The 27,906-nt window shown below is 42.7% G+C and overlaps 2 protein-coding genes and 1 long non-coding RNA gene across 3 annotated transcripts in view; 1 reads left to right on the top strand and 2 right to left on the bottom strand.

The window, feature by feature from the left end:
* LOC132767483 (atrial natriuretic peptide receptor 1-like) overlaps nt 1–9,598 on the top strand; it is a 70,689-nt gene extending 61,091 nt beyond the window's left edge. Inside the window, exons 19-23 of the mRNA XM_067464351.1 lie at nt 419–558; nt 3,132–3,284; nt 4,465–4,563; nt 6,561–6,652; nt 8,735–9,598. Of these exons, the coding sequence (XP_067320452.1) occupies nt 419–558; nt 3,132–3,284; nt 4,465–4,563; nt 6,561–6,652; nt 8,735–8,869 (619 nt within the window). The 3' untranslated portion in view covers nt 8,870–9,598. The remainder of the gene's footprint in view (nt 1–418; nt 559–3,131; nt 3,285–4,464; nt 4,564–6,560; nt 6,653–8,734) is intronic.
* Nucleotides 9,599–17,047: 7,449 nt separating this feature from the next.
* Nucleotides 17,048–21,986, bottom strand: LOC137096124 (uncharacterized). The gene is made up of 2 exons (XR_010909299.1): nt 21,473–21,986; nt 17,048–21,360 (listed from the first exon to the last, which is right to left on the bottom strand). It is a non-coding gene; the product is annotated as an uncharacterized lncRNA (long non-coding RNA).
* Nucleotides 21,987–22,075: 89 nt separating this feature from the next.
* TMEM215 (transmembrane protein 215) lies at nt 22,076–23,570 on the bottom strand. Its single transcript, XM_060762514.2, has one exon. It carries the CDS (start codon nt 23,027–23,029, stop codon nt 22,271–22,273), a length of 759 nt encoding a protein of 252 aa, XP_060618497.2. The 5' UTR covers nt 23,030–23,570; the 3' UTR covers nt 22,076–22,270.
* Between the last annotated feature and the right edge of the window lie 4,336 nt (nt 23,571–27,906).

The following is a 27,906-nucleotide window of genomic DNA, read 5'->3' as shown; positions in this document are numbered from 1 at the left end:
TGACCATGGTATATGTTCTGTATCAGAAACTAGAGCAGATGTGGTCTATCCAATGCAATTTTCTGAATCAGCACCCCAAACCGAATCTAAAGTTGACCAAAAACTGATTCATAACCCTTTTGGTACTAATGTTGGAGAGTGGTCCCTGGTAAAAAAGTGGTCCCTGGTCAAGTGGTCTCTGGTCAAAAAAAAAAGGTTTAAGGTCATATACCTTTGCACTGTGCTTTAATCTTCCTCTTAGGTCTCTCTTCCTCCAAAGTCAGACAATAATCAAAACAAAAAATGAGGGGGTGGGGGGGTGAGAGGAAATATAATACAATATAATATGAAATGTCTTTAAACTTTTTGATCGAAGTATTTTTTTTTATAAATCCTGACGTAGACATATACCATGATGAGGTTCCTCCTTTCTTTCCAGTGACATTGTTGGCTTCACTCAGCTCTCTAGCACCAGTACACCTTACCAAGTGGTTGACTTCCTCAATAAACTCTATACAACCTTTGATGACATAATAGATAATTATGATGTCTACAAAGTGGAAACAATTGGAGATGCTTGTAAGTGCTTCAGATTATTATTATTATCATCATCATTTTATTAGGCAGATCTTCAAAGGTTCTTGCTCCAAATGGATATGAAAAAATGAAGTAAGGACATCCAAACTGATAAAAAGGTCACCAAACTCCAATTATGTTTCTTTTTGTACTATAGCAATAAAATAATTACCAAGGACAACTTTGATCCATTCTTTTGTGAGACTGTTGCAAATTTTATTCATGAGATTAGTAACTTTTAAGAATGTTTTCCTTTTTACTGTGACTTCCTCTTGTATATGTCTGTGTTGTGATTTTGCTGTTGTATATAGTAGACTGAGAATTTCACGGTCAATAAAGGCAGTGTGTGTATTACCAAGGATAAATCATAAAGTTATTTGTATCTAGAAGAATTAATTGTATCAAGGAAAGTTTCCAATGTTTACATAGGAGTGTTGTTTTATTTATACACATCTGGTAAAATAGGTCCAGCATGACCTTTATTGTATTCTTGAGCTAGAAGTCCTTCATTTAAATAGAGTTGAATATTATCTATCCATGATTTCTCATATTCATGTAAGTTCAGGAATGTATTCCCCATGGATATGAGAGTCATAATGTATAGTAGGTAAGATCATAAGGAGGGAGCTACAGTTCTCATTCCAGCGTCAAATGCCTTTTCTTTGCCCATATCTACTTTCTTAAAATAATTCGATAATAACAGTCTACATTATAAGGATGGAATTTCTTGTAGTGATGAATGCAAGCTGCTTTGCATATTTGAAATATGATGTATAAACATTAACATACTTTTACTTTTATCCCATAATCCTTCATGAGACACTTCCCTTAATTATTACTTGTGCAAATATAATTACTAGATGGTGAAATGGAGACAAAAGAGCTAGAAACTCAAGGTGAGCAAAAACTGAACTTCCAGTAGATTTTTGTAGGTTTCCATCTCAAAAAAATCCCTCATGCCACCACAAAACATCCAACAGAAAGGTTCATGGATCAAAGGATGTAAAGCAGTGGTTCCCAACCAGTGATCTATGGACCACCAGTGGTCCGCAAGAACTAAAATATGGTCCGCAGCCTCACCATTACTACACCATTGCAATGAGATTGCCTGGTCTCATTAAACCCTCTTATAATGCCGTGGCTGGTTTTCTGTGGGCAAGCCAATGGCAATTACTGGATGGCATATGTTCTATATCAGAAACTAGAGCTGATGTGGTCTATCCAATTCAATTTTCTGAATCAGCACCCTAAATAACCAAATTGACTCTAAAGTTGACCAAAAACTGATTTATAACCCTTTTGGTACTAATGTTGGAGAATGGTCGCTGGTCAAAGTGGTCCTTGGCTAAAAAAAAAAAAAGGTTGGGAACCACTGGTGTAAAGGATCTATTATGTGAGGATTGGCCAACTGAATGTGTGGGTAGTTATCTCACAGTGGAGAGATGCAGGTGGTAAATATCACAAAGTCAAACAATAGGTGAATCACAGAATGTGAAGCATAAAAGAATACAGGGTGGGCTAATTTATGGTGTGCATTCATCCCCATCAGGGCAGGAATTATGTTCACTATCTGTGCCCAGTATTCTGAGGCAACTGCAGTAGCCCAACAGGGCACACAATTTATTCATTTCCATTTATTGGATTTGTATCCTGCCTTTCGCTTAGAATGAGATTCTGGAATTGTGCCACCCATGTGTCTCTCATCCTGGACTCCTGGGAAGCTGATCACTGGCATTTTTCTTTTCCTCAGTGCCCCAAAGTAAAGTAACTTCAGATGGTTGGAAGCATTATGAAAAATGTAAACTGGCAACTTCTCAGTCACCTGCTACTGCAACCATGTAAGATGGAGCCTACATGGTTTCCTCTTGGTGAGAAATATAATGCAGGATTTCTGTTGCTTAGAGTTCAAGAAATTGGCAGACAACATGAAGCTTCTGAATTAGCTGGTGGTAGAAAGTAAGGATTGAGTTCAATGACTTCTTTCCTCCTAAAGGCAGTCCCTAAGTATTCAGTGCACTGTCATGGTTGCTTGGTCAATTTGGAGCAGCAGTGCTCTGGAATGGCTCCAGAGATCACTACATACTGGAAATAATGAAGACAGCCACGAATGTCATCTAAGCCGCAGAGTTTTGTGGAGTTTCAGCTCCATATTCAGAAGCACTGTTAATATTTACATACTCCAGTGATTACCATATGGAAATACACAAACTGTCTTAATTCCTCTGCCATTCCTTCCTGATACAGCAAAAGTAATATTAAAAAAAGCAGATGTTTCTCTTTGCACAGCTTGTCTGAAATTCTTTATCCTATTTGTTTGAGTTTTCAGAGTTCATAGTCATAAAGCAGTCTTTGGTTTGATTGAGTCATATATCCTAATAAATGTTTTTTAAAAAATCTTATAAGTTAAATTGGGTTAAATTTTATATGAACTAAAAACACTATTGGATATTATAAGTGCAACCAGCTAGAGATTAATGCACACTGTTTGTTTTTCAATTTTGCATTTGTGTATTGCACCATGATAATAATCTGTAGCTGCCAAAGTAAGCAGTTATTCTCCTTTTCTTCACTTTCAGACATGGTTGTGTCAGGAGTGCCTAAAGAGAATGGCATTTGCCATGCCAGTGAAATTGCAAGTATGGCTCTGGACCTTGTCTTGGTCTGCGAAACATTTAAGATCCCGCACAAGCCCAATACCCAGCTAAAGATCAGAGCAGGCATCCATTCCGGTATGATGGTGGGCAGTGTTGTGGCCTACACTAAGTCAAAACTTATTTTCACTTGGAATATGGTCACTGACCATGAGAAAATAGCTTTGTTGCTTCTATATTTGTACAGATTACATACTTTTAGAGTTATCAGATTGACTTCATCAAGAAAAGGCATGGCCCGACTTACCAGGCCAAGGAAGTTGCAGTGCGGGGCGTCCCCCACCGCCATTTCCACTTGAGGGGGCTTCTTCCTCCCAGAAGCCCCCTCGTGCGGCAGGAAGGTTTCCCGCCATGCAGCAGGGTGGCCCTATCAGCTGCTAGCCACGCCTCCAGGTGGGTGAGGCTAGAGCTGACCTCCCCTCCCTCGTGGGCAGCCTACTTAAGGCTGCCCCATGCTCTCAAGCAGGCACTGGGCCTGCAACAGCTGATCCACCCCACCCACCCTGCATGCTGTTCAAGTAATTGTTTACGGTTAGCTTGTTTTGTTCAGTTGTTACAGTTACCTGTTTTTGCTTGTTTTTGATGCTTCCCGTCACAACTCCTGGTTGGCGTGGGCATGGGCCCTGGATCTGGTTTGGTATCTCCCCTAGCGGTAAGGGGGAACGCCTGGTGGTCTCAGGGGTGCCAAGTTTACGTTGGGCCCGGTATTGTGCCGGCGGTCCCCTGGTGTCTCGTGGTATCAGACAGCAGTGGGCTGCCCGATCCTGATCCAGGACCCATGCGTGGCTGCCAACCCTTGTTCCTGTTATCAATAAATGAGTTGTGGCCATTGTTTATCCCAACACCCTTGTGTGAGTGGTTTTTCTCGGGCCGGCGGGGGGAAGTGTATTGCCCGTGCACACGTAACTGGGGAGAAGTGCAACATGAGCAAGAGGAGGGGGATAGATGCATAACAGTGTTGGCCTAAATGCCTTAATCTGGTTGAATTTTGGGGGAGGGAAATATTATATGCATATATAATTCATAATTATGTAATAGCACTCCTAGAAGGGGTGAGACAATTCTCCTCCCCCATGTTGTTCTTCATTTTCAATCTAGTTTTCATTTCCAATGTTATTCTTTTGTTAGCTTTTTAAAAATTCAATCATCCTTCACAGGATGGATAATTTACTGTACCTGACCTGGCTATTATCTGACACTATAATCAACTTAGTGCTGAGGAGTTCAAAGTCTTTTTGAACAATTTTGTCTTCTTTAGGGCCAGTTGTGGCAGGTGTTGTTGGAACCAAAATGCCCCGATATTGTTTATTTGGAGACACTGTCAACACAGCTTCCAGGATGGAGTCAACCAGTGAAGGTAGGGTTTCAGAGATCACCAAATCCAAGTGAGAAATAAGGAGTGGGGAAAAAATCTCAAATGTTTTTCTTGACATAATAACCACAACTACTTCTACTGCTACTTTATTTTTGTACCGCCTTACATTGGGACAAGCCCAACAACATAATTAAAATAGCACATTACAATTCAGTAACATCATAAAACAATATAAAACAACCATATATATAGCAAAATATAAAAACCAACAAACAACCAGTAGCCTGAAATAGTAACCATTTCTGAACTCAAGCGGGCAGACTGATGCAATCAATTGTGAAGACAGGGTGAATAGATAAAGTGTAAATGCTAGATGACAAAAGGACAATGTATAGAGGACCCTGTGTCTTCTTTTGCAGAATTGCCACTCATAGGAGATAACAAGAAGGAAAGTGCAACATATTTTCCAGCATATTTTGTGAGAAGGACTGAAATTCTCAGTCTACTACATAAACTACTAGAAAGATATACTACTTTCTAATTTCTACCCACATTTGATTTAGGCAGCAACATTTTTCACTGTAGATTTCCAGTTTTAAATTGCTTGCCTGTCTTTGTGCTCCAAACATTTAAGACAGGTTGGGAGTTACACAACTCTGAAGGTTTCCAGGAACAGTAATTCTTTTCCCCCCAACCAAATTGGGTGGGTATACAAGAACCTTAGGAGAGACTCGGGGTAGCAAAAACCTCATGCAGAGCTGGAATATGGCAGTTCAGGTCATTCTGGTCCTTTGACTTGTACCCATTACAGTAAACAATCAAAATCTTTTTTGATTCCACTTTCATGGTTCCATTTCATGGAATTCCTCAGCTTTGCAGTTTGGTGAAACTTCTCTATTAAAGAGTTTTGCTCTATTGTTCAGGGAGTGGACTTGAAACTTAAACTATTGGGACAGGAAAAAAATCCCTACTCAAGGAAACAGGTCATGAAGCTGTCCAGAACTTGCTAGTTTCTCATACTAAAGTCAACATTGATCGACATTTCCAGCACAGCCAATTTACTTACAGAGAAGAGGGGTAGTGAGCATACACCTTGTTTAAACAACAGAAAAATGTTAATTTTATTTAATTTTCATTACCATCGCCAACTGCAGAAGGGTCAGAATGCAGCCCTCCAGGTCTTGGAGAAGCAGAGTCTGGACCAACTGAGGCCGTCCATTCTCTATTCAATGCAAACAATCTATCCTTCCTCTATGTAGCCTCCATTTATTTCATTCTACAGAAGAACCCAGGAAAGAATGAACATGGAACAGCTTGACAATGTTTTTGGAAAATGAGCTAACAGGAAGCCTTTTAATGCTTTTACAGGGTTTTTATAATGCGTGTTAATTGTTTTTAATTTTGTTTATGTTCATTGTGGCATCAAATTGTACCAGTGTAAGCCTCCTTGAGTCGCCTTTGGACTGAGAAAGGCGGCATAGAAATGCAGTGAATAAATAAATAAATAAATAAATAAATAAATAAATAAATAAACTTCCAAGGAATTGTGCCCATTGAAGCTAAGGTTGCTTTCTCTCTCTCTCTCTTTTTTTTTTTTACTGATGCTTCCCTTATGCTTATTGCAAGCCCAAAGATCAGGCATTCTCTATCATGTGACCTCCATGCTAGAAGGAAGATCTTCTGTCTGCCACTTTTATTTATACTAGGGCTGCTGTTAAAAACCACAGAAGGTAGATGAGTAGAAAAGTTGACAAGACAAAGTCATGTTTCACATGATTGGAGGTCATATTTTGGAGGTAGAAGCGTGGATATATAAGCAGGATCAATGAGCTGGAAATCATTGTCAGAAATAAGGCTGGGATATTAAACTACATATTCACCTGGAGATGTCCTCAAGTAGATGACAAGACCTCATGAGTACATCAATTGGCATGATATAGTAGTAGACGTGGTGATGAATAGTCAGTATCTGTCATTAGGTATCTTGGAAAATGGATGCCGATATAACTGTTGTGTGACTGCTTTATCTTTCCCTTTAGCTCTCAAAATACAGTGCAGTTCAAACACATACCAGCTGCTGGAACAGATTGGAGAGTACATATTGGTGTGCCGAGGGAATTTGCAAGTCAAGGTAAATATGAAACGTTTGTGTTCAGGCTTTCCCAAAGGAAAATGAATGGCTGTCCTCTGGAAGGCTTTTGCGTTAACTCCTTACATTCAGCTGGCCTCTCATCCATACAGAAGCATGAAGAATGCACCTTTTGGGACTTCTCCTTAAGGCACATTAAGACTCAGTGTCTCTCTGAAGGAATACCAGGAACAGCAATTTGATCAAAATATTGAGAGTTATCATTGCCCTAGGGCCTAATTTGTGCTTACATTAACCTGTTTTTAATGTGAAATTTTAGTCCTGGAATATAAAGGTATGACATAAAAGACACCACCAGCATTCTCCCACCATTGGGATCTTCCAATACCAGTGGTATGGATGACTCAGGCTTGATCACCACCTTTTCTAATTTTCAGACATTAAGAGGCTGTGTTTCCCAGATCTCTCATCAGAAAAACTGCCAGGTTCTACGTAGGCTTTGTTGTTGTTCATTCGTTCAGTTGCTTCCAACTCTTCGTGACCTCATGGACCATCCCACACCAGAGTGCCCTGTCGGCCGTCACCTCCCCCAGCTCCTTCAGAGTCACCCTTCAAGGATGGCATCCATCCATCTTGCCTATGTAGGCTAGTTAAAGCCATTTTGATGACTGAAGAAGAGGACAAAATAGTACCACTGCCACCTCTTCATCCTAGCTAACATGGAGAGTACTTCAAAACAGCCAAACCCTTTGCCATATGAAGAAGAAAATGCTGCATACAGCACTCTTCATCTATCACAGCAAAAATAAATCAAAGTCAGTAACCAATATTTGTTACTCTCTGTTGGGTATCTAAACTCTGCTATCTATCCTGGAAGCTTTCTTTGCTTCTGACCTTCCCTTGATTAAAGAGAATAGGGGGGAAGCTAAAAGTCAAGCACCAGAGAGGTCAATATTTGGAGTGGCTTTTCAATTTCATTGTTTGTCTTATCCTCTCTCCTTTAATCTTCCCTATGTGTGTGAGCCCCCATCTTGTTTTTATTTACCTGTGTATTGCTTGGTAATCAGCTAGCTTCAAGCTTGAACAGGTTTTAATTTTGCTGGATGTAGTTTCATTAAAACTTACCTCCTTTCCACAATTGAACATATAACTACAGTAGAGTCTTGCTGATCCAACCTTCACTCATCCAACATTCTGTATTATCCAATGCAGTCTGCCTCCTGCCCAGATCCACCGGTTTCAATACATTGTGATGTTTTTGTGCCAAATTAATAAATACAGTAATTACTACATAATGTTACCATGTACTGAACTGCTTTTTCTGTTGACTTGTTGTTTTGGTGCTTAATTTGTAAAGTCATAACGTAATTTGACGTTTAATAGGCTTTCCCATGATCCCTCCTTATTAGCCAACATTTTCGCTTTTGCAATGTTCTGCCAGCCCATTTATGTTGGATAAGCAAGACTCTACTGTAATTGCATTATAAGCCGTTAGTTGGAGAGTTGGGAGCTTATTCAGGATAAGACCCCCCCCCCCCCAACAGATATGTCTTAGATGTATTAAAGTAAGTAACCAGATACAAACCTAGTTGTGTAATTATGTGAAGCCTACTAATGGATTTAGTTTATGGCACCTCCGCCCTTTGCATGTCTTTAAATCAGGGCACTTGAAATTCTAGGATTGACACTTTCTATACTTCACAATTGGCTGTCCTGTGTAGAGCTGATAGGAGTTGTGATCCAGTGGAGGAAGAGACAATATAGGCCATTCAGTCCAATCCCCTGCTACACAGGAATAAATAATTAAAGCACTCCTAACAAACTTTGCTTAAAAACCTTCAGAGAAGAAGACTTCACCGCATTCCCAGGCACTATATTCCACAAGTGAATAGTTCTTATTGCAGAAAGTTCTTCCTAATGTTTCCTGAAGTTTGAATCAGTTGCTCTGTGTCCTAGTCTCTGTAGCAGCCGAAAGCAAACTTTCAGACATTTAAAAATGGCTATCACTTCTTAATCTTCTTTCCTCCAGGCTAAACATATACAAGTATGGAGGTGGGGAGACATATGAAAATGTCTGGTTGTTGATGCTGGTGATACATTTTCACTTGTTTTCTTCTTTTAAAGGGGAAAGGTGACATGATAACATACTGGCTGGAAGGAAAGAAATCTGGGACAATTCTGAAGAAGGCGCCAAGCCCTGCTGCACCTTCTCAAACTCCCAAGCAAAGTACTTTCAGTCACATCCCAGGCATTGTATAAAATGACCCATTTTCAAGCCCACCATGAAAGAAAGTAATGAGATGGCAGAAGCATTTTTTCAGTAGTTTTATTCGTTGTTGATCTATAAAGCAAAATGTTAAGCAAAGGGACTCTCAACTATCTCAGGTGGCTTCTAAAGTTCTGCTTAGGGGAAAAGAGGGCAGAGGGAAAAAAAGAAGCAATTCTAGGATTGTGAACTGTTTTGTCAGCATTTCCTAGACAGATTTTTAGACATAGTGTGAAATTTTGATTTTGCTAAATATCTTTCTAGTTCACTTATGGTATTAGTTCATGAATTAGCATGAAGCAAAAAGAAGATGGCAGATCTAGAGATTTTAGAAAGCCATGTGCAACTTGTTGTAGATTGCGTGGAATCTGGTCCATCAAAAACACAGTAGTTTCACACAGTTGAAAGAGGAAACATAAATTTACTTTTATTCAGCAAAGTCAAAAGCATAAACTTGTGGTATTGAATCAAAAATAAATCCTACAGATTAACAAATTTGTATAGTCCTTGTATGCATCACTAAATGCAGAGAGTATGGCTTCTCACACTCCCAAACAAGAGAGCAAGTATGTATCCTAAAGCACACCCAGTTATACTTCACCAGTGTGGCCCAAATTTACTGGCATTAATTCAGCACCTGCATATACTGATGACCGGAATGAGGTTTTTTTCTTTCTTTCTTTAACACACATATCTACTCTAATCTTGGTATTGATGCTTGCAACCCCCCCCCCTCCCATTTTCAGTATACCTTTATTCAGTGGTTCTCAACCTGTGGGTCCTCGGGTGTGTGGGCCTACAACTCCCAGAAATCCCAGCCAGTTTACCCACAGGTTCAGAACCACTGCCTTAACAGATCTAGCTATGTTTAAGGTATCTCCATGTCCCCTCATATTTCACAGATGAAAACCAAAGCACATGTGACCAAGGAACATCCAGAGTGTTCTCAGCATGGGAGAGTTATTAATGAAGAAGAATACACACATTAAGAGAGGATGCAGTAACTTACTGTTGCCTGGGCCTAATGGGAAATGCAAGATTCTCTTCTCCCTCTTCTGAGTTAACTGAGTGCAAACTACTTTTGCACTTTGAACTCTGCAGAAAATTTAATAAGCTGAGGATAAAGAGAAGGAGAGAAGGAACTGGGTAATTTTAAAGCAGCTGGTTAAGTAGTCCTGGGTGGCATAATGGGTTAAACCCTTGTGCCAGCAGGACTGAAGACTGACAGGTTGGAGGTTAGAATCCAGGGAGAGTGTGGATGAACTCCCTCTGTCAGCTCCAGCTCACACCAGAAGCTACTTGCAGTTTCTCAAGTCACCTGACACACATACACACAAACACACAAAAGCTGGTTAAGTGGAATGCCATGGGAATAACAGGGAACATCCCTGACAAATAAAGATAGTTGCAGGGCATGCACATCTTTCTTATTATCCCCATTGGATACATTATCTTTTGACACTGAGGTACAATGTGGTCCTCTTCATGTTGTGAACTGCTTAGTGCTTATCTATTGAGATCGCTATCTTTCATTCAGGTTTCTTTTAGGAAAAAAAATAGCTTAGTGAACTGCACACTTTTCTTTGTCAATGAGGTGAAATGAAAACAAAGCTTTTTCAAAATAGAAGATACTGTAGTATTAAAATGTCACTTCTGAGATTCTTGATTCAAACCAGTTTTCTTGGAATTCCTAACTAGCATTGGTTAATGTTTTTCAGTGAAACCGGATGTGATGTAATTCTGTGGTTCATTTGTTTTAAGAACTTTTTGGTTTCTGAAAGTTTTCCAAGTTTGAAATTAATAGCCAGAGCATAGATTTCCAGAGCAGTAGCCATGTTAGGCTGTTTGTAGCAAAAAGAACAGATTTGGGTCACTTTAAAGACCAACAAATTTATTATGGCATAAAACTGTAGTCCCTGAAGCCTGGCACCATAAGAAATGTATTTAAGGTATGCCATGATTCTTTATTGTTTATCCAATACAGCAAATCTCAATGCTACAGCCTGAACTACAAACATGAAATAAAACAAATGGAGAAATGGATGAGAATTGTATATACAATTGGGGTTGTCTATATGCACATCAGTTGCTTTTGCAGTGCCTGTTTGGTGCACTTCAGGGAGATATTGTCCCTTTTGTCATACAAGAACAAGGCAATGTTTTTCCTGAGAAACTCAAAAGCACTCTGACTCATCATCAAATTTAGGACAGCGGCTGTGCAGTCTCATTTCTGAAATAAAAGTGTGGCTGTTCCTCGCAAGCACTCTTTTGTCCATAAATGGTTGCTGCACTCCCCCTTCCATTCATAAGTGCTTGTCATGACAGATAATCTCTCCTGTTGCAGAATTATATAGTGTCAGCTCCAAAGCACATAGACTGAATGCTGCTCTGGGAACTTATTCAAAGTCCTTCAACAATTGAGTTTCTCTCTCAGGAGAATCCTGCTGAAGGCCTTTATGTACAACATCTTTCCCCCCAGATTGCTGAGCCACAGGGACACACAAATAGGACATGACTTCAACTGCCCTCCTCTGATTGCCTTCAGCATTTGGTATTCATTGCTGAAGGCACTAAATCACCCCTTGTTCCTTGTTGATCTGCAACCATTGTGGTTAATAGCTACATGATACCTGGAAAGCTTTATCAGAATTACATGAAACATAACATGGAACCTTCAAGTTTCATTTCACTATAAACTTAGAACCAAAGAGCTGGAAGGAAGCCAAATGCTATCTAGTCCAAACTCATGTCAGCATAAGAATTGAGTTAAAACAAGTGGACATCCAATTTCTGTTTTTTTTAAAAAAAAAATCTCCAAAAAAGAATCTATTCCGTTATACAGAAGCTCTTACCACCAGAAGTTCTTCCTAAAGTTGGAAATATTCTTGCTTTCCTCCACAGGAGGTAAACATTAACTCATATTGAGAAAATTGTTGAGATAGAGAAAGAAAGGGGAATTCCTTTGTTTTGCTCCTTGTGGTCTGAACACAAAATTGGACACAGATTGCCATACATTTCTGGGCTCTTTGTGTGTCTTATGATTTTTTTAAAAAATGCACATCTGAAAATGGTGCGGAAGGAATAACTATTATATATAGAGCTATAGAGAAAGCATACATGTTTTCAATTACTGGGATATGCGTCCATCCATGTATTCATTTGAAGAAAAAGCACATATGTTTTGTACAGATTTTTTCTAAAGAGAAAATCCACATATAACTCTCAGAAGATAGACTTGGAAGTTGTTGAAAAGAGCATGAAAGATCTGCTTCTTCCTTGTTCTATTGGGTTTGAGAACAATCTGGGTTCTGGAGCATAAGTTGTCCACTTTACAAATTAATAACCAGAAATTCATCCACTTTCCAATTTAATAAACAGAATTATGCTATCTATACTTATGGTCTAACTACATATTGACCATTTCAAGTGACCCTGACTAAGTCCTGGACTCAGGTGTATCTCCACCTGGCCCGTTTGGGTCTGAATGGCACAGCTGCCATTTGCTTCTTGGTTGGAGTTCCTACTATATTTAGTAACAGCAACATGAAACAAGAAGTCTTGGTTCCACGCTCCCAAAAGACATTGGTATTTGCTTTGCTGTACTATTTTACACAACCATCTCTGTTTGGAGGGTGTTTTGTTGTTGTTATTTATCAGCCTTCAGCTGCCAATCAGATGTGGCAAACCTGCTCATTTCAGGGATGCTGAATGCATCTTTTTACACAAGATCTAGAAATCTGGCCTTTATGGTATACTGATTTTATTGCCAGGAGGTTCTTATATGCTGTTTCTCCTATAAATAGTGCCTTTGGACAAGTAATGGCTTGCAGGAGACACTATTTGGACATTAGCACTACAGTCTCTTTCTCTGTGCCCCTATCTTCCAAACTCATGTGATAATGTCCACATTAATGTCTCTGCTGCCCCGTATTTGGGAACCATGGGAAGCTTTTTGGTAGCGAGGCTTATATACCTGTCTCTATTTGGATGGTTCTCAGGTGGCTATTTGCCCTCCTTTCTTAAAACTCCAATGCTACCTTGTGTCAAGAGTAGGACCCAAGGTGGCTTCTAAAACAATAAGGTAAAACATTTACCCTACAATTTGAAAACAATTTAATTCATATCATAATACAGTGCATTTTAAAATCAATTAAAACATTCAAAAGTTAAAAGATATGTAAAACAAGCTCAATAAAAAGTCACCCTGTGAGCCTGTGATGATGGCAGGACCAAGAGAAAGTCTTCCCCTGTAGATGTTAAAGTTTGGGCAAGTTTGTGTTTTAACTGAGTCATCCCAAATTACTATCTTTGCAGTAACTTAAAACTTCTATGGGACATTCAGAAATGCAGTGAAAATATCCAAATAAAGACAGGCAAAATTACAAAATGCAGAGAGCATCAACACAGCAAGTATAGGAGTTCTAGGAGTGATTGATTTGTAGTGTCTGCAATATTAGAAATGTGGGGGGGGGGGTGAAGGAAAATTTCATAAGGGTGCAGAATTTTTGGAAGAGGCAATGCCCTTCTTTTGTCACCTCTGAACTTACTACATCCTTCGAGCCTCAAGTGAGTTTCAAAAAAATACATGGCATAAAATAATAATAATAATAATAATAATAATAATAATAATAATAAACTTAATTTATACCCCGCCACCATCTCTCTGATGGGGACTCGGGGCAGCTTACATGATGCCAAGCCCTACAACAGAATACAATAAAAGAAATCAAAACCACAAACAATAACATAATAAATTACATAAAACATAAAAATACAGCAAACAATATAAAATTAAAATAAAATCATTCATAACACAGTAACAGGGAGCGGGCCACATGTACAGAATAAAATACTAAGGCTAAGAGCTGTTTATGGCAGTAGTCCATAGCCAGGTGTTTCTCTCATTCCCCCTCCTAACTCTCCACCCATATGAATGGCTGTTCAGTAGGGATACTGCAACAAAATCAAGTTGGATAAATTAGTAATTTTTCAGCTCTTTTAAATACCCATTTTTTTCATAGAATCACAGATTTGGAAGATACCAAAGGGCCATCCAGTCCAACCCTATGCCATGTAGGAAAAGACAAAGCAATCCAACAGATAGCAATTCAGCCTCTGCTTAAAGGCTTCCAGAGAAGGAGAATCTGTTGCTGAACATCTCTTACCATCAGGAAGTTACTCCTAACCTATCATGAGATTTTCTTGGAAAGAGTTTTTCAGAGGCAGAGAGAGTATGATTTCCCAAGGTCAACCAGTGGGTTCCCATGACTAAGGAGAGATTTAGACCTTGGTCACAGTCCAAGGTTCAAACCTGAGACTAAGGTCAAGTCAAATGATCATACTTTTGTTTTTATCATTTTGATAAGTATATGAAAAGTCTGATCTGAGTTGCAAATTTAGAATGGTAAAAAGGATGCAACTCATTCCACATTTTCCGGTTTCTTGATCATTACCTGCCATGCACCACTTGCTCTTTATCCTGAAAAGAAAATCAAAATTCGTATAAACAATGGGTGCCCATTGGCTTGTCTTTGGGGTGCTGACTTCCTCCAAGTTTTTATAGGCATTTTACAAGATCATCCTCAGGAGCAGAATCAGACTCTTCAAACAAGATTACATTGGTTCTTTAAGGTTTAGACAAAAATATTGAACAGATTAACTACGTACCTGTCATGCAATCCATTTGCTATCACTGCCTGACATTCTCATTATTAATTTGATTATGCCTGAAGGGTGCTGTCTAGTTTATACCTTGCCTATGGTTAATAAGCTTATTGTAGGAATAAGACAAATATGCATTCTCATGTTTTAAAAATGGGTATCCCAAAAGGGGAAAATAATAGTCTATTGATAATTGTTTGCAGTTTTTCCATTAGTATTCAAAAGTGAAATGACGCAGAGGCGATGAGGTCTCCTCTGGATGTATTCAAAAAGAGGCTGAATGTCTACTGAGGAGGTTCTAGTGCAGTGGTTCTCAACCTGTGGGTCCTCAGTTGTTTTGGTCTACAACTCCCAGAAATCCCAGCCAGTTTACCAGCTGTTAGAATTTCTGGGAATTGAAGGCCAAAACATCTGGGGACCCACAGGTTGAGAACTACTGTTATAGTGGATGATCCTGCACTGAGCATAGGATGGATTCAATTGCCCATGCAACTTCTTTCAACTCTATTATTCTATAACTCTATTTTGTGTGAGCTGTAGCTTCCAATAATTTTTGAATACTGTGCATTGCACTAGTCCAGTTGGGAATTAACTGAGGCATGAACCACTATGGCCAAACCCAGTTTCCCTAGGAAAGACTGCAGCTGTATCTTCTTGCAAGACTAGATAAAGATGTCTTTGGCCATAGCAGCTATATGGCATTCAAGGAAAAACATTGGGCACCTTCTATTTCACCTTCTATTTTCTTTTTACATCTGATTCCCAAGATCCCTTGCAGTGATAGGCAGGATGCTGAAATTCTACCCAAAACAATGTCTGAGGATTGATCATTGTTAAAGTAGTGAAGAAAGGGAATGGTGTGTTTTCCTGGATGAATATATCTTCTCTAAAGACACAATTAAATGAGATGGTATAAGCTCTGCAATCAGAATTTGTTCAGTATTTTCAAGGGTGAATAGGGAGATGGAAACATGACTTGGATCATATCCAGAGCATGGGGCAGGGCAGGGATTTTCATTCCTTTCCAAACATGCCACTTTCCAATATAATTTAGGGCAACCGAGGCATCTGAACATCTATGCCTTTATAAAACGTTTAGCCTAGTTCCCTCCTGCATGTTCATCTTCCTTGCTTGTGGCACATATTCAGACCAGTCATCTATTTACCTTTTATTACACAGCGATCGATCTATGGCAGTGGTTCTAAACCTTCCTAATGCCGCGACCCCTTAGTACAGTTCTTCATGTTGTGGTGACCCCCAACCATAAAATTATTTTCATTGCTACTTCATAACTGTCATTTTGCTACTGTTAGGAATTGTAAGGTAAATATCTGATATGCAGGATGTATTTTCATTCACTGGATATAATTTGGCACAAATACTCAAATTTGAATACTGGCGGGGTTGGGGGGGTTGATTTTGTCATTTGGAGTTGTAGTTGCTGGGATTTATAGTTCACCTACAATAAAAGAGCATTCTGAACTCCACCAACAATGGAACTGAACCAAACTTGGCACACAGAACTCCCATGACCAACAGAAAATACTGGAAAGGTTTGGTAGGCATTGACCTTGAGTTTTGGGATTGTAGTTCACCTACATCCAGAGAGCACTGTGAACTCAAACAATGATGGATCTAGACTGAACTTGGCACGAGACCACAATATGCCCAAATGTGAACACTGGTGGAGTTTGGGGAAAGTAGATCTTGATACTTGGGAGTTGTAGTTGCTGCGATTTATAGTTCACCTACAATTAAAGAGCATTCTGAACCCCACCAATGATACAATTGGGCCAAACTTCCCACACAAAACCCCCATGACCAACAGAAAATATTGTGTTTTCTGATGGTCTTTGGCAACCCCTCTGACACCCCCTTATGAACCCCCCAGGGGTCCCAACCTCCAGGTTGATAAATGCTGATCTATGGAGAATCCACCCGCCTAAGGGCAGATGTTGGCTTGGAAGTGTTGTACACCTCTTTCTAGCCCTGTGATTTTGTGACTGTGTGATATGCTGCATCCTGCAGTTGTGCCCTGCAAAGCATGAAAGGGACAAGTAGGATGTATATCCCACCCTTGCTTCTAAATAGCAAGACTATTTTGTGGTTAGCATGTAGGAAAGATCACATCCACTGTGAAAAGCATCATCTCTTATTTTTTGATAATCCCTTTTGAAATAACTGTCGGTAACAATGATTTCTCCAAATGAGACAGCTCTGAAGAAGCCTGAGGACTTTCTCTCCCTTTCTTGCTAAATTGTATCACATGCAAGAGGCTGGCATGGCCAAGGCGCTTCTCTCAAGTCAATTTCTGTGGGATTATCCCATGCATTCCTTCCGTAAAGGTGGATAATACAAGACAGTTCAATGAACCTTTCTGTAATAAATTATATATAATTAAAATATGAGCTAATATCAAGACTACCAAAAATAATTAGCATTTTTGTAGCTGCTTGATGATCAGTGTTGAAAAGCAATCGTGCACAGACTTAACAGAACACCAATGAAATACAAATAATTTGGCATTTATTGAATATATTGTTCCTCATATTTAACCCTTTGAAGGCTTCCTGCATAGATTAAATATGTCACATAGAAAATCTCTGATAGGGTATTACAGGTATATTGCACATATATAATACAGAAACATCATGTACATGGGGTTTATTCAGTTACTCCCTGTGTTCTCTGAAGGACTCAACAAATAATATGCATTGTGCGGAATCCTTGTTTCCATTATTACAACTGTGGATGATCATTGAATGTCCCATTTAATGCCAAAATGAAAACTAATTATTTCTTTGCCATTTACCTTTTGTGTGTGTGTGTGTGGGGGGGGGGGGAAATCTATGTATATGACCCACACAAAGTTAAGCCCTTTTGAACCTCATTGGCCTCAACTGGAAAAATGTAAGAATGTGCCCAACACATCCAATTAAATCTGTGGGCCTAAAATGGCTTTGTTGGTTTTCTAATATCACACCTGTTCATAGTTTCAAAACCAAGTTATTTCAGTTATTTGCCTGCCGTCACAGCTTTTTCTGCGTGTAGATCTGACATTTTTAAAGAGATGTGGGTATTTCTTACACAGACTCAATTCACACCCAGTGCAAATCTCAGATAGAAATCTGTGTTAGGGGCGAATGCTAAGCCTCTCCATAATCTAGTCCAGGTATGGGCAAACTTTGGCCCTCTGGGTGTTTTGAACTTCAACTCCCACAATTCCTAACAGACTACCAGCTGTTAGGAATTATGGGAGTTGAAGTTCAAAACACCTGGAGGGCCAAAGTTTGCCCATACCTGATCTAGTCATATCTTCAAGAGAAGACCACTTTCATAGAAGCAGGCTAAGCACTATGTAGCCCAGTATGTTCATAGCTCTAGTCGTTGGGATATTTCAAATAGGGGATAATGGGGGCTGATGGTCTTACTCCATTGTTTTTCTCAACCTTCAGAGAGTACAATGTCCGGATCCTACACTTAACATCCACTGATATTACCTTATTTATTTGCTCCTTTAAAAAAGCAATACTAAACCCCCTGACCAGTGTTACAGAAGAATTGTATAACGATACTCAGACACCCGAGAGCAGTGTTTCTCAAATGGTGCTCCTCCTGATGTTTTGGAATTCAGCTCCCAGAAATCATAGCCAGTTAGGATTTGTGGGAACTAAAGTCCAAAACACCTGGAGGATTACAGTTTGAGAAACATTATCGTAGAGCAAATGGATTCCCCATAATGCAGGAAAACATACCACTAGTAAATTTGTAACTGTGATTGATGCCAAATTTGCCTTTTAAATTTTTCACTGTTGAAATGCTGACAGATTTCTACGATGCTGAAATATACCCAAGGTTCCCTCTCTACCATACAGCCCAGCAAGGTGTCAGGATCAAGCATAAAGTCCCTTTCCTGAAATGACAGAAAAGGAAGAAGCTGTGGCGATTCTTTGGTATGGATAGTGATGGTGATGGCCATATGTATTTTTAAAGGGAACCTTGTTATACATTCAGGGTAGTCACAGTGAATGCTGAAATCAGAGAACTGACAATATAATTATGCCCATTTAGAAATTATCCACATGATGGTAATTGAACTAGTCTAACAGGTCTTCTCATCCATGGCCTATTGCTGTCAAAAGGGGGAGGGGGAGAGAAAATTTGTCCCAGTTTTTAAAAAGAACAGAAAAATACTTGGCTTCATATTTCACCCATTTAAAAATTATCCATGTTGGAGGCGACCCAGGAACAGGACCTTTGAAACAGTCTTCTTGTCCATGGCCTATTGCTTTTTATAATAGAGAGACAATTTGTTCTGGTTTCTAGAGTGAAAAAACCCCTTTTGCCACCCACTCTCTCTTCTGAAGTCAAAATCAAACACATGTTCAAAAACTGGAAATGTTATTCCATCACAGATGAATTACATGGCATTGCAAATCAGTTTCCCAAGAAAGGGTACCTTGTGTTGTCGAAGGCTTTCATGGCTAGAATCACTGGGTTGCTGTGAGTATTCCAGGCTGTATGGCCATGATTCAGAAGCATTCTCCCCTGACGTTTCACCCACATCTACGGCAGGCATCCTCAGAGGTTGTGAGATTTGTTGGAAATTAGGCGAGTGAGGTTTATATATTTGCGGAAGGTCCAGGGTGGGAGAAAGAACTCTTTTCTGTTTGAGGCAAGTGTGAATGTTGTAATTGACCACCTTGGTTAGCATTTAAACAGACAAGAGTTCTTTCTCCCACCCTGGACATTCCACAGATATATAAACCTCACTTGCCTAGTTTCCAACAGACCTTGCACCGGGACTGTGGTGCAGCTGGATGGGAGTCAGCTGCATTAAGACCACTACTGATCAAAAGGTCATGAGTCTGAAGCCAGCCTGGGTCGGAGTGAGCTTCTGACCAATTTGTGTAGCTTGCTGTCGATCTTTGCAGCCCGAAAGACAATTGCATCTGTCAAGTAGGAAATTTAGATACTGCTTATGCAGTGCGGCTAATTTACAACACCATTAAAATCTCCAGCAAGCATGCAAAGAATAAGGAAGTACTTCATCAATGTCACAAATGGACGGTGAAGTGACAACTCCCCTGGTGGCTTCATGAAAAAGCTGGAATGTTAAATAGCCTCTGTGTATCTGTCTATATATGTTGTGTGTCTATGGCACTTAATGTTTGCCATGTATATATACACTGTAATCTGCCCTGAGTCCCCTGCGGGGTTAGAACGGCGAAATAAATATACTGTAAAATAAATAAATAAATAAATAAACATCTGAGGATGCCTGCCATAGGTGCAGGCGAAACATCTGGAGAGAATGCTTCGGGAACATGGCCATACAGCCTGGAAAACTCACAACAACCCAAAGGGTACCTTTTTTCTCTGGTTGTAAATTTGGTATGACACCATGATGACCATAAAATGATAAACTAAAGATATTATGGGGGCCAGAGAGATTAATGGTAAATGACTTGCAAATGGATTTTTAAAGAATTGAGATAAAATAAAAGGTCCTCTAAACAGGAGAAGATCATAACCTTTGCACCTCCGAAAACTTGGCTGCCAGTATTAACTTGTCTCTCCTTCTTAGCAAGTTCTCTCCCTGCTGTTCTTCTTCGCTGTTACAACTGTTTTTGGTCTTCTGCACTTGACCTTATTTGATCTTGTCCGCACTGGGAAGCCTGAACTTGAGTGCTTGATCCTTATGATGGATGATGCAAACAAAAAAATCCTCTTCACCATCACCACCACTACCAGCCTTAAGCATCTTAAAAGAAAGCTGAGTCCCTCCTCCTAGCAGAGATTGCATAAGTCAAGGGAGAGGCAGAATCCAGAAACACTCATTTTCAGTGTTTCCTGCACTTGATTTCTACCTTTCTGCAAGAAAATACATTGGGTGTTTCATCACCCCCTCCCTACACAAGAAACATGTACAGTTTTGTAGTAAAACAAGTAAGCTTTTCCCCCACCCCACCATCCTGGGTTTACAAAGTATCATAGAAAATACTGATTCTCCTTAAACATGCGGATTATTACTTTTTGTTGTTGTTAAAACAGGAGTCAGAAAAAAATTAAAAAAATGAAATCAAGTCATTTCAGGCACGAAAGGTTTGCAGTAATCAGTCAACATACCAGGTTTTAAAGTTAACAGCTAAGTTATGAGGATTGTCCCATGCAGTGCAAAACCAGCCAGGATTATTATTATTATTCATAATATTATTATTATTGATGGTTACGATTATACTTTTTCTTTGAAAAGAGCCGGATGCTGGAGCATTTTCTTACTAAGGGTGATGAGGGATGCACTGAGTGTACACTGTAGAATGAATGCAGCTTGACACCACTTTAACTGCCATGGCTCAGTGCTATAGAATCCTGGGAGTTGCAGTTTGACAAGGCCTTTAGCCTCACCAAACTGCAAGTCCCAGGATTGCCATACCATGAGCCGCCATACTATGGAATCATGGGAGCTGTAATTTTACAAGGCCTTCTCTGGTAAAGAGAGCTGGTCCCTCACCAAACTACAAATCCCAGGATTTCCATACCAATGAGCTGCCATGCTATGGTATCATGGGATTTGTAATTTTACAAGTCCTTTAGCCTTCTCTGACAAAGATAGATGGTGCCTCACCAAACTGCAAGTCCCAGGATCACCATAGCAATGAGTCAACATGCCATGGTGTCATGGGAGTTTTAGTTTTACCAAGCCTTTAACTTTATCTGCCAACAAAATGGTGTTGGTGCCTCACCAAACTATAAATCCCAGGATTGCCATAACAATGAGCTGCCTTGCTATGGTATCACAGGAGCTGTAATTTGACAAGGCTTTAGCTTTCTCTGACAAAGAGCTGATGCTTCAGAAAACTATAAATCCTAGGATTACCATACCAATGAGCCACCATGCTATGGTATCATGGGAGTTATAATTTTATAAAGCCTTTAGCCTCCCCTGACAAAGAGAGATGGTGCCTCGCCAAACTACAAGTCCCAGGATTACTATACCAATGAGCCACCATGCTATGGAATCATGATTGTTGTAATTTTATGAGGCCTTTAGCCTTCTCTGACAAGAGAGCCGGTGATTCAGAAAACTATAAATCCCAGGATTACCATACCAATGAGCCGCCATGCTATGGTATCATGGGAGTTGTAGTTTTACAAAGCCTTTAACCTTCTCTGCAAAAAAAAAAATGGTGTTGGTGCCTCACTATACTACAAATCCCGAGATCCCATAGTTGCAGAGTGGCCATGGCTCCATGCTATGGAATCATAGGAGTTGTAGTTTTGCAAGGCCTTGATGCTTCTCTCCCCAAAACAGAGCTGGAGCTTCACCAAAGGACAGGATTCCCTTAGTATTGAGCTATGGCAGTGAAAGTGATGTCAAACTGCATTCCTTCTACAGTGTAGACCAGGCATGGGCCGACTTGGGCCCTCCAGGTGTTGTGGACTTCAACTCCTGCCATTCCTAACAGCCTCGGGCCCCTTCCTTTTTCCCCTCAGCCGCTTAAGCTGAGTGGGAAAAGGAAAGGGTCTGAGGCTGTTAGGAATGGTGGGAGTTGAAGTCCACAACACCTGGAGGGCCCAAGTTGGCCCATGCCATGCCTGGTGTAGATGCACCCAAAGGCCATAGCTCCAAAGACATGACTAGATTTCAAAAAATAGGAAGGAGGGAGGTCTTAAAAGAAGTCTTGAAGGCCAGGCTGGACAAGTGCCTCGTGGGGAGCATCCAGGTCCTTCAGACGACCGCCTCGTGGTCGGAGCAGATCTCCTCGCTGGGGTTGACATAGCAACAGTACCTGTCGTAAGGGCTGGTCTCCTTGTAGGAGCAGACGATGATGTTGTCACTGGGGGCCACGAAAATGTTGACCTCCGTATCCGCGGTGGCGGCAGGAGAAGAAGAAGGAGAAGGAGAAGGGGGCAAGGAGGCAGAAGCAGCCGCCCCCGCTTCCAAGTCGGGCGACTCCCGCGGCTTCTCTAAGGCACGGAAAGGGCTGCCCTCGGCCACGAAGACGTTCCCGGGCATCTCCGGGTAGCAGTTCTCCAAGTAGCGGAGCATCTCCTCCTGGTCCACTTTGGGCGCCTCCGCCAGGCCCTGGTCCTGGGGCAAAGAAGAGGAGGAGGAGGAGACGGCTTTGACGGCCAGCTCGTCGCAGCTGCCTCGGCCGGACTCAAGGTCCGAAGGGGTCCTGAGCAGCTCCAGGGCGTCCTTGTCGCGGGCTTTCTTTCTCCGGCATGGGCAGCATCCGTGCCCGGGCGGGCCGCCTCTCTGCTGCTGCTGCTGGTCGGGCCACTTGGTGCAGCCGTCGGTCTTGCGCGCCAAGGCGATGGCGGCGATGCCCGGCAGGCAGATGGCCGGCCCGATGGCGAGCAGCGGGATGTCGCCCAGCGTCTCGCCCTTGATCCCCGAGACGGTGAACATGAAGCCGAAGACCAGGAAGACGCTCACCAGGGCCACCACCAGCCCCGTCCGCGGGTTGATGTCGTCGGGTCGCATGGCGGGCGCCGCCCTCTAAGTCATGGGCGCCCTTCTTTGGGGGAGGAGGCACCCACAAACACGAAGCCTTTCCTTGCCAGCAAAAGGGGAGGCCAGGCAGCCGCAAAAGGACCCCAGGAGCCCCTCCAAATAGTTCCTCAGACTGGCCTCGGAGGGAGCAGCAAAAGGACCCCAGGAGCCCCTCAAGATAGTTCCTCAGACTGGCCTCAGAGGGAGCAGCAAAAGGACCCCAGAAGCCCAAACAGTTCCTCAGACTGGCCTCGGAGGGAACAGCGAAAGAACCCGAGGAGCCCCTCCAAATAGTTCCTCAGTCTGGTCTCAGAGGGAGTAGCAAAAGGACCCCAGAAGTCCCTCAAAATAGTTCCTCAGACTGGCCTCGGAGTCGGAGGGAGCAGCAAAAGAACCCGAGGAGCCCCTCAAAATAGTTCCTCAGACTGGCCTCAGAGTGAGAAAGGGAGAGGAAGGGCAACAACAGGAACAAGCAGACGTTGCTTCACTCAGACTGGCTTCGGAGTGAACATGGGAGAGGACGGTGTGGGGGGGGGGGAGGGCGGGTGCTGAAAAAGCAGCCCACAAAATGTGTCCTCAGGTTGAGCAAAAAGGCGAGAGGAGGCAGGAGCTGAGGAGCCCCTCAGACTAGTTCCTCAGACTGGCCTCGGATGCAGCTGCAAAAGATACTGAGGTACCCCTCAAAATAGTTCCTCAGACTGGCCTCTGAGTGAGAAAGGGAAAGGGAGTGCAACAACAGGAACAAACAGACTTTGCTTCACTCAGACTGGCTTCTGGGTGAACATGGGAGAGGAAGTGGTGGGATTGAAGAAGTATCCCACAAAATGTGTCCTCAAGCTAAGCAAAAAGGGGAGAGGAGATAGCAGCTGAGGAGCCCCTCAAAATAGTCCCCTCAGACTGGCCTTTGAGTTGGAAAGGGGTAAAGGAGAAGGAAGGAACGGAGGCAGCAGGCAAAGAAACCGAGGAACCTACAAAAAAGACAGTTCTTCAGACTCTCTTCTGTCAGGAAAAGAGAGAAGCAGCAGCAAAAGAAAAGCGGGGAACCTCCACAAATGCTTCCTCTGAGTGGGAAAAGGAGAGGAAGGGGCAAAAACCAGAAACACGCAGACGTTGTTTCACTCAGCCTGTCTTCTGAGTGAACATGGGAGAGGAAAGGGGGGAACTGAAGAAGAAACCCACAAAATGTGTCCTCAGGCTCAGCAAAAAGGGGCGAAAAGGCAGCAGCTGAAGACCCTTTCAAATTAGTTCCTCGGACTGGCCTCTTGAGTGGAAAAGGAACTGAGAGAGCAGCCAAAGAAAGCGAGGAGCCCACAAAAACATCTTTCCTCAGACTCGCTTCTGGCGGGAAAAAAGAGAGAGAGGCAAAAGAAACTGAGGGACCTCCCTCCAAAAATGTTTCCTAGCCTCTATGGCGAAAAAGGGAGAGGAAGGGAGAAAATGAGGCAGCAACTCAAAAAACTATGAAGCCCACAACAAAAAATGGGAGGAGGGAGGAAGAAGGGAACTGGAGATTGAGGAAGCAGCAAAGGAAACTAGGGAATGGCTCTCCTTCAGAGTCAGAACGGGAAAGGAAAGGGAGAAGTGAAGGGAACCCACCAAAAACATTTCCTCAGCCCCACTTCTCAATGGAAGAGAGAAGCAAAGGAAACGGACACCCCCCCCCCCCCCCACACACACACACACAATACTTCCTCAAACTCACTCTTAAGGGGGCTGAAGGGTAGCAACGCTTCCGAGAGAGAAGCCCACCAAACGTTTCCTTGTGTGAAGAGGAAAACGAGGTGAAACGGGTGCAAAAAGGGCTCACCAAACGTTTCCTTGGGTGAGAAGAAAGGGAGGGAGGGAAGGAGCTGAAGCAGCAGCAGCAAAGGGAGCCGAGAAACTCACAGATGGTTTCCTCTTACTCATTTCGGAAACAGGGAAAAATGGGTGGGGGGTGTTGAAGGAGCCGCCAAAGACACCGAAGAGCCCACCAAACCTTCTAAAGGGAGAGGAAGATGGAACTGAAGGGCAGCGAAAGAAACAAGAGTGGTCAACATTCTCCCAGGCTTGGTTTTGGGTGGGAAAAGGCGAGAGGAAAGGGAGAGAGGTAAAGAAGTTCAGCCAAACAAGGCAGTCGTGTCCTCCTCAGACATCGCCTCCGAGTGGAAATGATGAGAGGAGGCAGCGGAGGCGCCCACGAAGGCTTTCCAGTTGTGGGAAGGGGCTTGCCCAAGCTCTGGGTCTTTCACTCCTTTCCTAAGAGTCGAGCCAGGTGCCTTTCTTCCTCGGCGGAGGAGGAGGAGGAGGAGAAGCGGGCTCTTCCCCGCAGCATCCTCGCTTCCCTCGCTTGCCACCCTCGGCTTCAGTTACCAAAACACTCCCGAAAGCTTATCGTTTATCCTCACAGCCCGCACTTTTGGGCTGGCTTTCCAGGCGAAATCCCTCCTATGGAATCCTGGCTGGAGGTGAGCCGATCCTGTTGGCAGAAGCCTTAGAAGTAAACCGACAGACCCACGAGGGCAGCAAAGTCAGGTGAAGGGCGGGAAAGGTTTTCCCCGCGTCTGGCGCAAAGCTTGGGAGGAGGAGAAGGAGGAGGAGGAGGAGGGAATCCCCACTCGCCTCCCTCTCTGCCTCCCTCCTGTCAGCTCCTAAGGGAAGGACGGGCGATTCCCCTCCAAGTCACTCATGGTTTGGATTCCCAATCCGGATCATCATCAGAATCCGGGTGGGATTGACTTCTGGGGAACAACACACGGGACGGGTTCCTCCTTTCTCCCTCCTCGCGGTTCCGCCGCAAATTCTGGCCCGAGGGTGACTCTGGGGTGCGAGGGAATCCCAAAGGTTGGAGGGCGAGAAGGAAGGAAGGAAGGTGTGGAGTGGGAGAGCCCCCCCGCCTCTCCCCGCTCCGGGTCTTCGAGGAGCTGTCTGTCAAACTGCTGCGGCGAAGAAGGCGGAGGGGAGGGGAGGGAGGAGGCGCGAGGGCTTCTGAAGCAGGGCAGGGGGAGGAGACTGGAAGGGCGGCCGGTTGCCAAGGCGACAGAGGCAGGAGGGCTTTGGCAGGTCAGGCCCAGGTATGTCAGGCCCTGCCTCGTCTGCCATCTGAGAGAGAAAGGAAAAGATTAGCATAGAATCATAGAATCCTAGAGTTGGAAGAGACCTCGTGGGCCACCCAGTCCAACCCTCTTCCAAGAAGCAAGAAAATCCCATTCAAAGCACTCCTCCTGACAGATGACCATCCAGCCTCTGCTTGAAAGCCCCCAAAGAAGGAGCCTTCACCACACTCCTGGGGCAAAGAGTTCCATTGCTGAACAGCTCTCACAGTCAGGAAGTTCTTCCTCATGTTCAGATGGAATCTCCTTTCTTTCCTGTAGTTTGAAGCCATTGTTCTGGGTCCTAGTCTCCAGGGCAGCAGAAAACAAGTTTGCTCCCTCCTCAGTATGAGCGGCTTAAGGAGCTGGGCATGTTTAGCCTGAAGAAGAGAAGGCTGAGAGGAGATATGATAGCCATGTATAAATATGTGAAAGGAAGCCACAGGGAGGAGGGAGCAAGCTTGTTTTCTGCTTCCTTGGAGACTAGGACGCGAAACAATGGCTTCAAACTACAAGAAAGGAGATTCCATCTGAACACGAGGAAGAACTTCCTGACTGTGAGAGCCCTTCAGCAGTGGAACTCACTGCCCCGGAGTGTGGTGGAGGCTCCTTCTTTAGAAGCTTTTAAACAGAGGCTGGATGGCCATCTGTCAGGGGTGATTTGAATGCAATATTCCTTCTTCTTGGCAGGGGGTTGGACTGGATGGCCCACGAGGTCTCTTCCAACTCTTTGATTCTTTGATTCTATGATTCTATGACTTCCGTCACATATTTCTACATGGCCATCATGTCTCCTCTCAGCCTTTTCTTCTACAGGCGGAACATGCCCAGCTCTTTAAACTGCTCCTCATAGGGCTTGTTCTCCAGATCGTTGATCATTTTAGTCACCCTTCTTGGACACATTCCAGCTTGTAAACATCTCCCTTCAATTGCCTTGCCCAGAATTGAACATAGTATCCCAGGTGTGGACTGACCAAGGCAGAATAGAGGGGTAGCATGACTTCTCTGGATCTAAACATTATACTAGCAGCCAGAAAGCCAGAAAAAAATGGAAGAGGTTGAAACTCCAAACCCTCCCCCCCCCCCCCAAAAAAAATGACTTTTCTGGGCAGTGTCTCCTGATCTGGCAGGAGAACTCAACAAGGCCCTGAAATTATACCATCGTTGTGCAAAGGTTCTTCACAGGTAATCAGTTCTGAATCATTGCTCTCTCTTTAAGCTAGTTCTTTTTGGCCACAAAGGACAATAGTTTTCACAATTAGCAGAAGTTTATTTCTGTTTTTTTTTTCTGATTCTTGTTTCCTTTATCATCAAGACATTTTCCACTGTGAATTAGCAAGTTTTCAGCCAAGCACAAGTTGTTCTGATGGCACTCTGTTTTTTGGTGTCTATTGAAAACTTCTGTTGCACAATGCACCAAGCTTCTGATGACCACCATTACCCCCAACTTCTTCTCCAAATATCACATTATACTTAACAGAGTGCACCTTGTACATGGCATGAGTAGTCTAACCAGGGAAATCTGTTGAGCCATTTGGGTTGAAAATTAGATGCCTCTTCTTAACCACAGTAAATACATATCCTGCCAATGGAGTCTGTGGTTTTTGCACTACTTGAGCTTTCACTTGGTCACCAGAAACAGTCTTGTTCATATAAAGTCCAATGACACAACTTCTTCTCTTTGCTCCTGTTCCATGGTTTCCTTGGAGGGCTTGGATTAGATGAACCAGTGGTAGACACCTCAGTTTCCACAGTTTCCTCAGTTTTCACCTGCAATCTAGGTCAACCCCCCCCCCC

Source organism: Anolis sagrei, chromosome 2, assembly GCF_037176765.1.
Source record: "Anolis sagrei isolate rAnoSag1 chromosome 2, rAnoSag1.mat, whole genome shotgun sequence".
Classification (NCBI taxonomy): domain Eukaryota; kingdom Metazoa; phylum Chordata; class Lepidosauria; order Squamata; family Dactyloidae; genus Anolis; species Anolis sagrei.
Note: the sequence above shows the minus strand (reverse complement) of the source record. Positions and strands in the feature narration are given on the sequence as shown.